The sequence below is a fragment of the Apteryx mantelli genome, chromosome 1 (genome assembly GCF_036417845.1).
Source record: "Apteryx mantelli isolate bAptMan1 chromosome 1, bAptMan1.hap1, whole genome shotgun sequence".
Taxonomy (NCBI): domain Eukaryota; kingdom Metazoa; phylum Chordata; class Aves; order Apterygiformes; family Apterygidae; genus Apteryx; species Apteryx mantelli.
The window spans coordinates 206,471,402-206,484,444 of NC_089978.1; the positions used below are offsets into that span (position 1 = coordinate 206,471,402).

Below are 13,043 nucleotides of genomic sequence, written 5' to 3' on the forward strand. Positions count from 1 at the left end.
CACAATGATCTCACTTTGAGTCATTATGTCAGATGTGCTGTTCTGATAATGCAGCTTGCGCATAAACAGGTTCTCTTTGCCTGCATGTTTCTTTGTAAAGTGGATCGTGGAAATACTTTGTAAGAAAATGACACATAGGAAATACTTGCCTCATAAGCATACGTACAGGGAAGGAGTAAGTCCAGTCTTGGACCCAAGAGTCTTGTGAGTGTTGTTTTAAGCATTACTTTTCATAAAGTAGCAGCTGAGGCCATGACAGTAATGATGCCTCAACTATAATACTGTTAGAGTATGTTTATCGTATTTAATTTCTGTGCACTTCTGCGGGCTGAAATGTAGAAAAATACATGAGTGTTTCAGAATGCAGCAGTGAAATTGTGATCCCTTGGAGTCAACAGCTGTCTTGCTATTGACTTCATAGCACCAGGAGTTTATCCCAAGATCTTGCTGATGTGCTTTCACACTTTGTTTTCAATATGCTTTTTGTTCGTTCCAGTTTATTTAGTGGCTTTCTAATTTTTCCTAGGAAAAGTAGCTCTTAATCTCAAAGAACCACTACTGCTTTTCTGAGTTGTACTAGTTATCTGAACTGTAATTCCCTGCAGTTTAATTTAGTAGCTGAATTCCAAAATAAATTTTCTAGAGCAATGTACATAATGTACCCTTGAGGTTTTAGTTACAGTTAATATATCATATAGTTAAAAGTTGAATTGTCAAGATCAGTACTTTGCTCCAGCAAAAATAAGAAATTAATTAATCTGTTTTGCTAATTACAGAGGAAAAATCCTTTCTCAGATAATAGTCAGATGATGAGTTCTTGAAGATCATCTATAGACTGAAACATACAACACCTTTCATGTTAGTAAATTAAAGCCATCTCAAAATCTATTTTGTTTTCACAACCTTTAAGAAGGTGACTGTAAGTAGCTGGGAATCTTGGGCCAATAGTATATAAACTATGTTGTTTAAAGAATGTGTGAAAGCAGTGCCACTGCAGTCTTCGCATAGGTGTATAATATAGGTCATAGAGAAAAGAAAAACCCATAGATTATCTATATTCAGTCATTCTACTCTGTGGGCAGTTATTTAATCCTGAACTATCATTACAGCTTACAGGCCAGTGTCAATGTAAGCTAGGTTACAGTGGAAGGCGTTGTGATGAATGTGAGGAAAATTACTTTGGCAATCCACAGACACATTGCATTCGTAAGTATTATTAGGTGGGGGCAAACGGATTAGAAACTATCTTTAAATAAATTTCTGGCCTTTATATTCATGGGGAGATGGGACATACATCTAGAGAGACCAGCTTTAATACTTTAGACATTTGTGTGTATATGATGGATAAAATTATTATAATATTTATCTGTGTTGTTGCTTTAGGCAAGCAGTCCAGTTCACTGTAGCCTGAACACTGTTTTCCAGTCTGCTCTTTAGAAATTGTTTGCACTAGTTGAAGGCTGCCAAAGTAGCATGTAGTGCAGCTCTGAGCAGCTGCTCCCCAGCTCATGAAATACCAGCATGAGATTTCAGGTGGGATTTATCTCACCTGATTATAGCTGTCTAAAAGCTGGAGATCTAGTCTGAGCTCCTCTAATCAGAGCAGGTGCTCCTTCTAGGCAGTGCAGGTAGATAAGTGCCTCTGAAGAGTGATTCGTCCTATTTTTGTTGGATACCTATTAGGTTGATTTGGGCTCGTGCCTATTTCTCCCCACTGACTGTGAAGGAGCCCAGATAACTAGCATAGATTAGATGCTTGGCTTTTAGGCAGCTGAAGTTAGCTGATGTGAAATTTCACTTTCAATTTATAACTAAAGAGAAGTGATGCTAGAAAAGCGGATTGTGTACGGTTAGGAAATACACTATTATGGTGCAAAAGAGAAACCTTTAGCAGAAGCATGTAAAGAAAAATAAACCTCATATATCAGCACTTGGCTCAGCAAGGTAATACTGTTTGAGGGCAATCCCTTTAGGCACACTTGCAAATCCCAGCCTAGCAGGCTTGAACAACAGCATAGAGAACGTGTTTGTTTTTATTGTAGTGAAATACAGGGTGATGCTTTTTGCGTGTTTTGCTCCCAGGGAAACAACACTCTGTAACTTTCTGTCCCCATCCTGTAGCCTGCGAGTGTAACCAGGAGGGAACGGGCCAGCCCAAGTGTGACCAAGCCACTGGGGCGTGTAACTGCCGTGCTGGCGTCACCGGGAGGTTTTGTGACCAGTGTGGCCGTGGCTTTGAGAAAGAGTTTCCCTCTTGTCGTCAGTGTCATCTTTGTTTTGATCAGTGGGATGCTGAAATTACTACCCTCTCTCAGACTGTTCAAGGGTTAATGAGGTTCGCTGCAAATCTAGAAGATAAAGGAAGACAAATGCCCAGCTGTGATATGCACTTCAAAGGCTTTGAAAACACCATTTCTGAAATTGAAAGAATTTTGAAACATCCTGTTCTTTCATTGGAGACATTCGCAGACATCAAGGATTTTCATGCCTTTGTGCAGTAAGGACTCTGCTACCCCTGTAAAGATCGCTTGGTTGAGAAAGCTGTCTTCCTGGTGCTTCACCAGCCATGCCCTGCACTTCAAATCCTGTTTCTGATCAGCACACAGATGCTGGACCATTAATTTACAGTTTTCAGTTGATCTGTCAACAAAATAATCCATATATATATAATTTGTCCCCCGCAAGCCTATACTTACGTGCTAGAACTTTTCAAGTTCATCCTAAAAGTTTCCTAAATAAGCCATTACAAGTATATGTTTCTGCCCATTTAGAAAATTATCTATTGTCCTCAAAATATTGTCTATCTCAGTTCTAGTCTAAGAGCAATCCAGCGTGACTTCTGCATAACTGTAATTTCCCTTTTAGACAAGAAGTTGCACAAATGGATCCACTTCACAATATATTGTATGAATTTCCTGACTTTAATGAGAGAATAGAAGAGACTAGGGAAGAAGCTGACCTGCTCTATGAACTTCTACAACAGAAAATAGATCTACATCACAGTTTTCATTATTTGAACCTCAAAGGTAAGGCAGTCAGTAATTCATTGAAATAGGTGAACATTTCCATAAAATTCCATGCACATTTTTCTCACCATTGAATCATGCAATGTTTCAAAAAATCCCTAGATTTTAGCTTCCTATAATAGTACAAAAATGTAAATACTAACAACATTTTTTTATAATGACTTTCCAAACTCCCTTTTATCTTAAAATGCCATGATTTCTAGCATCCTAAATTTCAGATGCATGTGCCAGAGTCACATCAATCAAAAGTCTGGTGAATCCTGATATAAAGCTGAAAAGCCACCTGGTTTCACAATATAGACAAAAAGATCATAAACTAGAAGAACAGAGGACTTTTTTCCCATGCTTCTGACTCCTGTCGCTCTTAGCAATACTTTAAAAATGTTGTCTAGCAAGGGTTTGTTTAATTAAAGCAGGGAGTCATAGTGTAACTTCCCGGTGTTCCCATGGGAAAATATATAACTTCATGTGGTAAGGAACTAGTTCTCCACCATCACAAAATGTGAAGTCAGAATTGAGTTCCTTGGCATTTTTGAAAGAATTACACCGTCCGTGCTTGAGCTAAGTATAGTCTCCATAAGCTGCTAATAGTAATGACAATGTCACAAACTGGTCTCTGGAGAAGGAGGGAAAGGTACCAGCTGGGGATCTTGAGCAGATACTACCATCCACAAGGGCAGGAGGCAGCCAGCAGTATATGCTCCGCTAGCTGGCCTCAGAAACAGCTGTGCGAGCCACCCAAAGATACAGTGAGCGCTGTGGAAGACACAAGATACAGTTAATGACCCATTTAGAGTCCCTCTGTGTTTCATTCAAGCAAGAAAAGGATCAGTCTAAATAAGATTGAAGAGTGAAGGAAAGGTCAATGGAATATGAAGCTGAGGGAAAGGAAGATGGAAGAGAGAGATTAATTAAGATTTAGAGCAATTCTCCCAGGCTCAGTTTCCCAATTCGATTGTGTATTGTGCTGACTTTGAGAAAGTCAGGAAAGCAAAAAAACAATAAATCCCAGTGAGGTCAATGGATGCACAGCTGAAGTATCTGTGATGCTCTCTGGTTATGCTCCAAGCCCGCTCACTCTTTAGGCCTCTGGAGGCAGATAAACAGTTCTATAAAAAGCACACGGGGGTGTGGGGAGGGCAAGACCTTGAGTTTAAGCTGCATTTCTGGTCAGGGCCACAAATATTCATTGGTCCTGCTACCAAACAGCTAACAGCACCAGTTAACAGTCCCTCAAGGGAGCAGCTTCTCTAGTATCCTGGAGAGACCTGGCCTCCCTTGCCCCATCTCCATCTCAGACCAGCAGCCCATCCTCGTTGTTGCTCTGCCTGCTCTTCCCTCTCTCTCTTTTGCTGGTCCAAGCAAATGGGGTAGAGCAGGATGGAGGATATGGCCATGTATCCTATCTGGGCCACATTTGTGCCCTAGATGCACAGAAGGGAATGGGGTCCAACCTACCTCTCTTTGCAGAGGATTAAGCAAACCAAAGGTCAGGACTCAGACTTCCTCACAGGCATGCACTGGCTGACTAGGAAATGTCAATATCTAATGATGAATTAAAATCATTGGAAAAAGCAAGAACATCAGTGTCCTTGGACGAATGTTTGCAGTTTATGAATGCTCAGTAATTTACCTCTTTACAGCCTTGGCCCCTGGGTTTACCACCACTGCAGTATTGTAATGTGTTGAGTACGGTTTCCTAGAGTGTAAATTAAGCCGGTGCTAAGGTGCTATGTTTAAAGTAAAAGAACAGCTACATCACAAACCAAGCATGTAAAATGCATTTGGGCTACTTAATGAAGAGCTGAACCACTGTAAAATATTCCTCCAATGAAATTCTTGCATAGAAAATAGTCTCTTGTTCAGATATTGAGATACAGCATACTCTTGCCAGATGTTTTGTATAAAGATCTAACTTTAAATTGTATGTTTCCAAGAGCTGAAACATAAAATAAATAGACCTGACTCCACACAATAACTAAACTCTGGTGAACTTGAATCAAAGCAAGGCCAAGGTTTTTAGTGCCTTATTCAAAGCATACAAGGACTTGATGAGAGTCTGGTGATTGATTTCAACAGTAACTGAGCTGGTTACCAACACAAAGAGAGATGTTCATCAGTGATCTTTACTGCTTTTTTATTGCAGACACATCAGTTCTGGCTTATTGCACATACTTCTCCCTGGGGATTTGGGAAAAACTCTGGGTTCGCTGGAGGTGTGGGCAGCCTTGACAGCAACAACTTTAAATTATGAGTTTTCAAAAGGCCTTAGTTCTTTCTTTAGGCTATTAATCTGCAAACAAAATGTGATATTCTTCACTCTTTTTGAGTCTCTGCTTAGAGGAAAGCTTACACTAAGCAAACAAGAAAGACCTTTGCTGGAAAGCATTTGTTGCCTGGCCTAGAGGCTTATCATGGGAATACATTTTTTTTATGCATCAACCCTGAGATTAAATTTTTCCAGAGCCAAATTAAACTTATAAATTCCCATTTGTATTCTAAATTTTGGCCTCAATTCCACAAACCATTCAACTTTTGGGTGCTGTGCTGAATAGGGACAGGACAAATGCTTTCATGAGTCACAGAAGTGATCATTTCGTAGGTTTTACAATTGGCAGAACCAGTTCCCCTGCCTGAACTTCAGAAGAGCATAAATGACAGGAGCTTCTGTCAAATCAGTAACTGCAGGAATGGATGAGCTAGTGACAAATGCAGATCAATAATGGTTTGTATCATTAATCAGATTTCCGTCATACTTTTGTAACTTCCATTGGCTGCCCGTGTTCTTTGGGCTCTGAAGAATGACATAGGATCCACTGCATTTGCATCCATTTGAGCAGGTTTTATGGGTATCAATAGCTATTCCTATTTAGCAGCTGGCTGAATAAGGTATTAAAAAACCTGACTGAGAAAATTACAGTTCATGTCCTTCCTTGCTGTTCCAAATCAAACACTAGTGACACAAACTCAATCACCTGCCACTCACCATGTGTCTAGAATTCAAGTAAATACAGGAATTTAATACAACCAAAATACAGTCTGTACTAAACATTATTTCTGTTCCTATAGAGACTACCAGCAACATTAGGAAACACTTTGAAATATCATTGTTGGCTGAAAAGAAAACCAGTGGGACAATCCCTATCGTAAGATATTCAGAGTACACCAGAGACAGTGTACTTGCTATGCTGGACGATCACGCCTTGAAAGAAAGCAATGTGCTGGAACAACTCAAGGTTATCAAGACCCCCGACGTCCAAAACTTGAATGAAAAGGTAGGTGCTATGGATTTTTAATGGGAGCTAAATAAAAATCTCATTTTAGCTGCTGTTAGTAATTTTTATTTTAAAAGGATGTTTACATGCATTTCAAATCTGGAAAATGTTAGTTCCCTGGCACAGACATGCAGTCACTTTAGAAACCGCTGTACTTGTCAGGTGCTAGCTACTACCACTCTTCTGGGAGCCATTGCTCCCACAGCAGACCCAGCAGAAGGAGCTATTTAAGCACTCTAGTCTCAAGAGCACTTAAGGGTAAAGTATGAGGCCCAAACACCTTCATCAGTGGCTTAAACTAAGCTGGGTACCTTTGCCCTGGAGTGGATGAGGGGTGCTCACACGATCCTCTGCATCACCTGTGGGACGGGAAGGGATATAACCTCCTGCTAGGCAGTAATGATAGCATCTTCAGCCAACACTGCCAGACCTGGAAGAGAGAATCTGTCTAGGCCTTCAGTCTGACTATCCATGTTAAAATATCTAAGTGTTTTAGCCCTATAGGATCAATTCAACCATTCTTTTTTTTTTGAGTCTTGCATAACAGAGTTCATGAGTACCCTGTATGGACAATAAGGTCCTGTCTGCAATACATATGAAGTCATGTCACACAACTGACTAAAATTCAGTTGTCTATAAACCTGATTCTCATGGGTAGATTCTACCATGCTCTGCAGTCAAACTAATCCTCACAAAAGCTGATTAGACCATGGCTTATGCACACAAATAAGGCCCTTTTATACTTCATGTGTGTCACAGTTGTACCCAGATGTGAGACAATCACACTGGATAAGTATGGTGCCTAAAATGGACTTAGCTGTACCAAAGATGAGAAAGTCCATTATGCTCCCAAAGTTCCAGAGAAGGATGAGATATCAAAATTTTTGGCTCTACAGGGCTGCCAGACCCTGGTTTTCCCACAGTTCGTATCAAGGATTGCTTACCATACATTTTCTTTCCAATGACTCCAAAGAGCCAGCATCTGGCAAGACTACATCATAGGTAATAGATACCTGGTAACCCAAACTGCTCATTACTTTCATGACTGTCACCCCTTAGGAGGCAGTTCTTAGTTACATTTTGCCTGTAAACAAGGCCTCATCCCCCACTCCACACCCAAAAATGGCTTTAGTGTTTTTCTTTGATACCAAATTTTTGGTATCAAAAAACCAAAAAACTGGCCAATTGCTTTTTCATTGCATCGACTATATATATAAAGCTATGTGCAGTTTGTCAGGTGAATCTTTGCTGAGTGCCCTAGTAAGACCTGCATGATGGTGATATGGTACCATGTAGTGTGAGAGGTGATCTGGATCCTTTAGGACATATCCTTGGGCTGGATATGGCCAGGGGACTGTTTCAGCACTTTTGCCATAGAGGAGTGAAGCAAGTGTCTTAGTGAAGCTTATGGAGCCCAACAAATGCCTCTTGCAAGGAGATGCTTGGAGCCACGGGTTGCCGTTGCATCCTTTAAGTCAAGGAAGGGGGTCTTGTCACTGGGAGTCAGCCTGCACCTTTGGATCACCCTCTCAGGGAAAATCCCCATATAAAGTTCAATGTTCATGTGACATTAAACATCTTCCTTCCTCTAAGAGTGTATCTCAGAACCACAGAGGATTCTTGACACAAACATGTTGTTTATTGTAGATCTGTGGGGTGCCAGGAAATCAGCCGTGTGTTACAGCAGCATGTGGGGGAGCTCTGTGCCAAGATAGGTATGGACTCAAGCAGTGTGGTGGCCCAGGCTGCAGTGGAGTTCTTCCTCGTTCTGCAGAGGCATTCAGGAAAGCTGAGGAGACTGCTGTGTCATTAAAAAACTTGACTACTCAACTACAGGAACCTGAGAATCAGGTGCTGTATATCAAACTTACATTTGTTCAATGGTATGGATGGAGGATGGGAAATGGGGCAATCCCTTCATGGAGTGTCCTGTCCATAAGCCCAGTTATGCTAAAATGCTCAAAATCCAGGGAGCTGAACATCTCCTGTGGCACTGCTACCTTCAACAAGTGGGCTCTTCCTCTGCTGCTTTGTCCCATTAGGGAGGAAAAGTTGTCTGGAGCACAGACATGAGAAGCAGAAAAGCCCAGCTCACTTCCAGAACACATTCCTGATGTTGAACAAGGTGCTAAGGGTGCGATTCCTGCCACCTTGCTGCATGGGGAGGGAACTGGCGGCATCTAAGCTAGTCCTCTATGCTCCTTTTATAATTAGTGGAAAGAGACAGGCAGCGCCAGCTTTTTCTTCTCACTATCAGGTACATATCTGAGGATGCAGTAGTCACTGCTGGAAGGTGTATGGTTTTTTCACACTGCAAGTATGGCTGGTTTAGATTTGGACGGCTAACTTGTAGACAGCTAAAATGAGGAAAGATGCAGTATAAGCCCCCAACCCTAGAGAAACTCCCCTGCTCCTTTGACAGAGAACAGTGGCTTAGTGATGAACTATGTCCCAACCCTGTAGACATAGCACGGTTCAGTGCTGGAGGTGTTAGATCCCAGTCCCACTAAGGGACTAGTTACTAGTTATACCTTACTCTCCCCTACAGCTGCCAAGATCTCACTGGCCATGGTGCTCTGTACCTATGGTATTTGGTGAGGTTAGGCTAGTGTCACCTATATTCTTACTGGGAAAGATTCAAACGGTACTCTTTGTCAGTAGCCTGAGTACGGCTCACATTTATTGCAGTGGGATTACTGCTATGCACAGCATTAAACTCAACCTATATAACTTCGTATTTTTCTTATGTTTGCCTTTAAAGAATTTTTGCAAATAATTTCAATCCAAAGTTTTTCTGCCCCTTCCCCATTGGTGCTTAGAAGGGCATCAAGTAATGCACAGTAGCAGTGGAAATAATTCAAGCGAAGTGTGGCCAATGCAACATGTGCAAAGGAAGCAAAACAGACAAATCCCAAAGCAACAGTAAAGACAGTTTGTTCTCATTAACAATCAGAGATGACGCTTGTTGCAATTACAGGCAAAAAACATTTTCCAACAGAAATGGAATTCTCCTGTGACTTTGTTCTGTCCCTCCAGGGTGCCTGGGCATCCACTGCCTCCTTTTAAAATACACATGACACAGCATTACAGCTAATGGGTTTAGAAATGAGCAATCGGGGCGCACGTCTGGGCTCCAGGCTGAGCAGAGATAACGGTGAAAGGCGGGTGCCACTCTTGGAGGTGGCAGCGGGAGGCTGCCAGGCCACTGTCTTTGGCCCTCACCAGCCTTGGTCCAGCTCTGCTGCTGGCAGGGATGTGTGGAGCGGGACTGGTGAGGACCAGTGAATGTGCAGGAAGTGTTTTGAGATGTTTCAGAAATAAAAACATCATTGTTGTTCTTGTTGCACAGGGAAACCATGAATCTCCTCCCTGTGCAGACCGCAGAGAAGCAGTACCTCTGCATTTCCCTAAAGCAAAGTGTAGCCCCGAACAAAGCAAATTGCTGTTAGAATTTGATAATTAAACTAAAGCTCTCAGTTAAATGATCAGGAACACAAATTGAATGGCAAAATGCAGCTTTGAAACACAACCTTTAAACCCTGCCTTTCTTACTTATTTCCCCTGAAGTATAATTTTAACAGTAATGCCAACATGAAAAGGCAAATGAAATTATGTGCCTTTTTCTTTACTGAATCGCCTCACTCACACAGTGCAAAACTGCAGTAGAAAACAGCTGCCAGTGCCTTCCTTTAGAAATAGAAGGGGTTGTGGCTTAGCAGTATTTGCAGAGAGAAAAAAAATGCTTGATTTAGGCTTTGCTCTGAGGCCAGATGAAGACCATGATGTAACAACTTCTGGAGTTCCCCAAAGTGGTCTTCTACTAAGATGTTTCCAAAGCCACAACTCTTGGAATCAAGTGATTCCACCTGAGAATCATATCACAATTATTTTAGTGTCAGAGTTCAACTTGCCAAGCAATGGTATGTAATCTCCAGAGACAGGCACTGCTATTTCTAAAAATATTTCCAGGTTGAAAGCATCAGAAAAATGTCAGAAGACACCAAGTTGAAAGGCTCACAATTAAATGGGGAACTAGAGAGAGCTAAGAATCAAATTGAAGTTGACCAGGAGATCACTAAGGAGTTCATCAGAAAAGTAAAAGCCTTCTTATTAGGTAAATATGCAAAAAAGTTCTTTCTGACTCATTTTTCTTTGATATATTCCAGTATAATATAGCATGATACACAGCCAGAAAAGGATTTAGTTGTATACCTATCTAATTTCTTGTCTATCTCTTGATCTGAGAAATCTTTTTCAATTCCTTTTTTATAGTGTTTCTTTCTCCCAGATGACAGTATTTTGTATGAATTTTCCCATAGATCTGTTGTGTCATCTTTTATTCATTTGCTTAATTTGAAACATACAAGTAATTCCCTCGCTTCCTGGTTTATCTGAATAAAGTGGTACTGATGTAATTTCAGATAGTATATAATGTCCAGGCATGTCCAATACATCCTCAAATTGTTATTCCATCCCCTTCCTCCAGACCCATAAATAGAGGCTCTCAGTAGGGAGCGTGGGAATTAGGATACAAAGTGACATACTGCTCCATCTTCTCCATAAAGCTGTAACTTGAGGAATCAAAGGATTCCAGCAGAACTTCAGCTCTCATTAAAAATAACAAAACAACCATATGTACCTAAAACTTTTTCCACTCTTGTGAAAAAATTTGTTAAGAGACAGACCCTAAGATTTCTTTTAAGAAATGTGCATAAAAGGAGTGTTAAAAGTGTCAAATGTGTTAGTATTTTTTTAATCGCTTGAATATAGCTGATCTCATAATTTTGTAAGGACTGCATGTTGGCAGTCCTTTGGTATTCATACCTCCCCATCCAAATAGCAGTGAGGGAGCGAGGGCTGAGTATAGAGGATTTCCTCTGTTCAGGAACCTTTAAGTTATTTTATTGATTTTGGAGGAAAACCTCCATTTAAGGCCTTAAGATTTTATTTGGTAGTGATTGCCAAATTTGTCTTTGGCTCTTCTTTTATGTTTCTTAGTATAAATATAGCATTTACTTTCTAACAATTCTAAAACATTTATGCATGAATTTTTGCTTTGTAAATTAAAATTTATGAACTGTAGCAGCTAAGATGCTTACAGATGCATTAAATCTGCTATAATGTACATTGACATATTTCTACAGAAAATAACTCTCAGGAATGTACTACTGTTTGCCCTGTAGATGTCTATTATTTAATTCTTGGTAAGTTATTTTGCAGCATTAGTTCAAACATTTAGTATGTGTTTCAACTGCTTTATCACCCAAGGTCTCATCTACAATGGGACGTGGGTACAACGAGAAGCGATGATGAGACTTCTTTACAAGGCATTAACCACTCTAGCTCAGTGTGACTGTGCCACTGTGCAAAGGTGGAACTAGGAGGAAGTCATGTCTAAGGGGAGTTGTCAAAATATGGTTATTCTACTGTAAATTCCCATCCTATCTCAGTCTGACCCAACTTTCTCATGTAGGTTAGCCTTTCTCATTAACCAGTGAAGGAACCACTTTTAAAATATTGTGGCGACTCCAGGGAAGGGATTACACCTGCATGCTGGCTTGGAAAGCTTCATTCACACCACAGTCTCCTCAGCGCCGCTTTGATCTGAGGGCCGAGGGAGAAATGGGCTCTGACATATCTAGCTGTGCTGAGTGATGATGTAAAACCTTCCATGGGTTCAGTTCTAAATCAGAATTTTAATAACCCAATTCAAAGTAGGTTCAAATCCTTATTTTAGCCAGCTCTGACAACACTAATAGCAGTACCTGGAAACATAATATTAAATTACAAAATGTTAGAGATAATTCTCTTACCCCTTTGCTGTGCTTGTCAGCTTTATTCTGCCACATATCTCAATAGGTAGACAACCCTAATGATCATTTACATTTCACTGGGAAAAAGGATGTGTTTCAGAATACTCTAAACTCTGTTTTTGTTAAAGATGAGAGTGCACCTCCAGAGGACATCGAGAAGGTGGCAAACTATGTTCTGCAAATAAACCTTCCCCTGACCCCACAAGAGTTAACAAACATGCTTGACAAAATCAGAAACATTATGAACTACTGTGAGAAGTACAAACTGAATGTGAATAAGAGAAACAGAAAAATGGAAGAAGCTCAGAAGCTACTGGTGAAGGCAAAACAAGCCGAGTGAGTAGAATATTCTCTTACTGATGTGATAAATCCAGCTGAAATTGCACTGTGCACAATAAGGCTGCTCCATATCCCAGGCAGTTAAATATCCTAATAACACTGGAAAGAAAGTTCAGATTACAGTAGATTTCATATTGCCATTTCTGCAAGGGCCTCTCCAGCAGTAATGAGCCATGACCACTCGAGCTGCACAGAGCTGACGTGCTATAAAAGGTTACGGCTCCTGTGAGCTCTTGGCTCCTCAGCTGCTGAACTCACCAAGCAGAGTGCAAGAAGCCAAAGCAGCTACTTACTTTCACATGGGACCTGGTGGATCATTATATCTGGTTCACTGGGAGGTTTAAATAGGGATGATAAGAACCAACAAGAATTGGGGAGGAAGAAAATATGTTCACCTTTTAAGTGAGCTTTCCCTAATAGCAGTATGCTGTCAGGTAGCCTGCAGCCTCAAACCTCACCATTAACATGTTAGCTGATATATTCACAGATAAGATCCCTTACTGATGTTTTGCTTTGCCAGCTGTTGAACCACAATTTTTAATGGATGGTGTTTGGACTCAAGGGAACATTTCTACATGTGTGTGTGGGTG

The 13,043-nt window shown here is 40.8% G+C and overlaps 1 protein-coding gene across 1 annotated transcript in view; it reads left to right on the top strand.

Annotated features, from left to right (window-relative positions):
- Nucleotides 1–13,043, top strand: part of LAMB4 (laminin subunit beta 4) — a 51,926-nt gene that overhangs the window by 35,039 nt on the left and 3,844 nt on the right. The window contains exons 24-30 of the mRNA XM_067316162.1: nt 1,110–1,206; nt 2,122–2,497; nt 2,866–3,026; nt 6,096–6,301; nt 7,949–8,152; nt 10,271–10,415; nt 12,243–12,450. Of these exons, the coding sequence (XP_067172263.1) occupies nt 1,110–1,206; nt 2,122–2,497; nt 2,866–3,026; nt 6,096–6,301; nt 7,949–8,152; nt 10,271–10,415; nt 12,243–12,450 (1,397 nt within the window). The remainder of the gene's footprint in view (nt 1–1,109; nt 1,207–2,121; nt 2,498–2,865; nt 3,027–6,095; nt 6,302–7,948; nt 8,153–10,270; nt 10,416–12,242; nt 12,451–13,043) is intronic.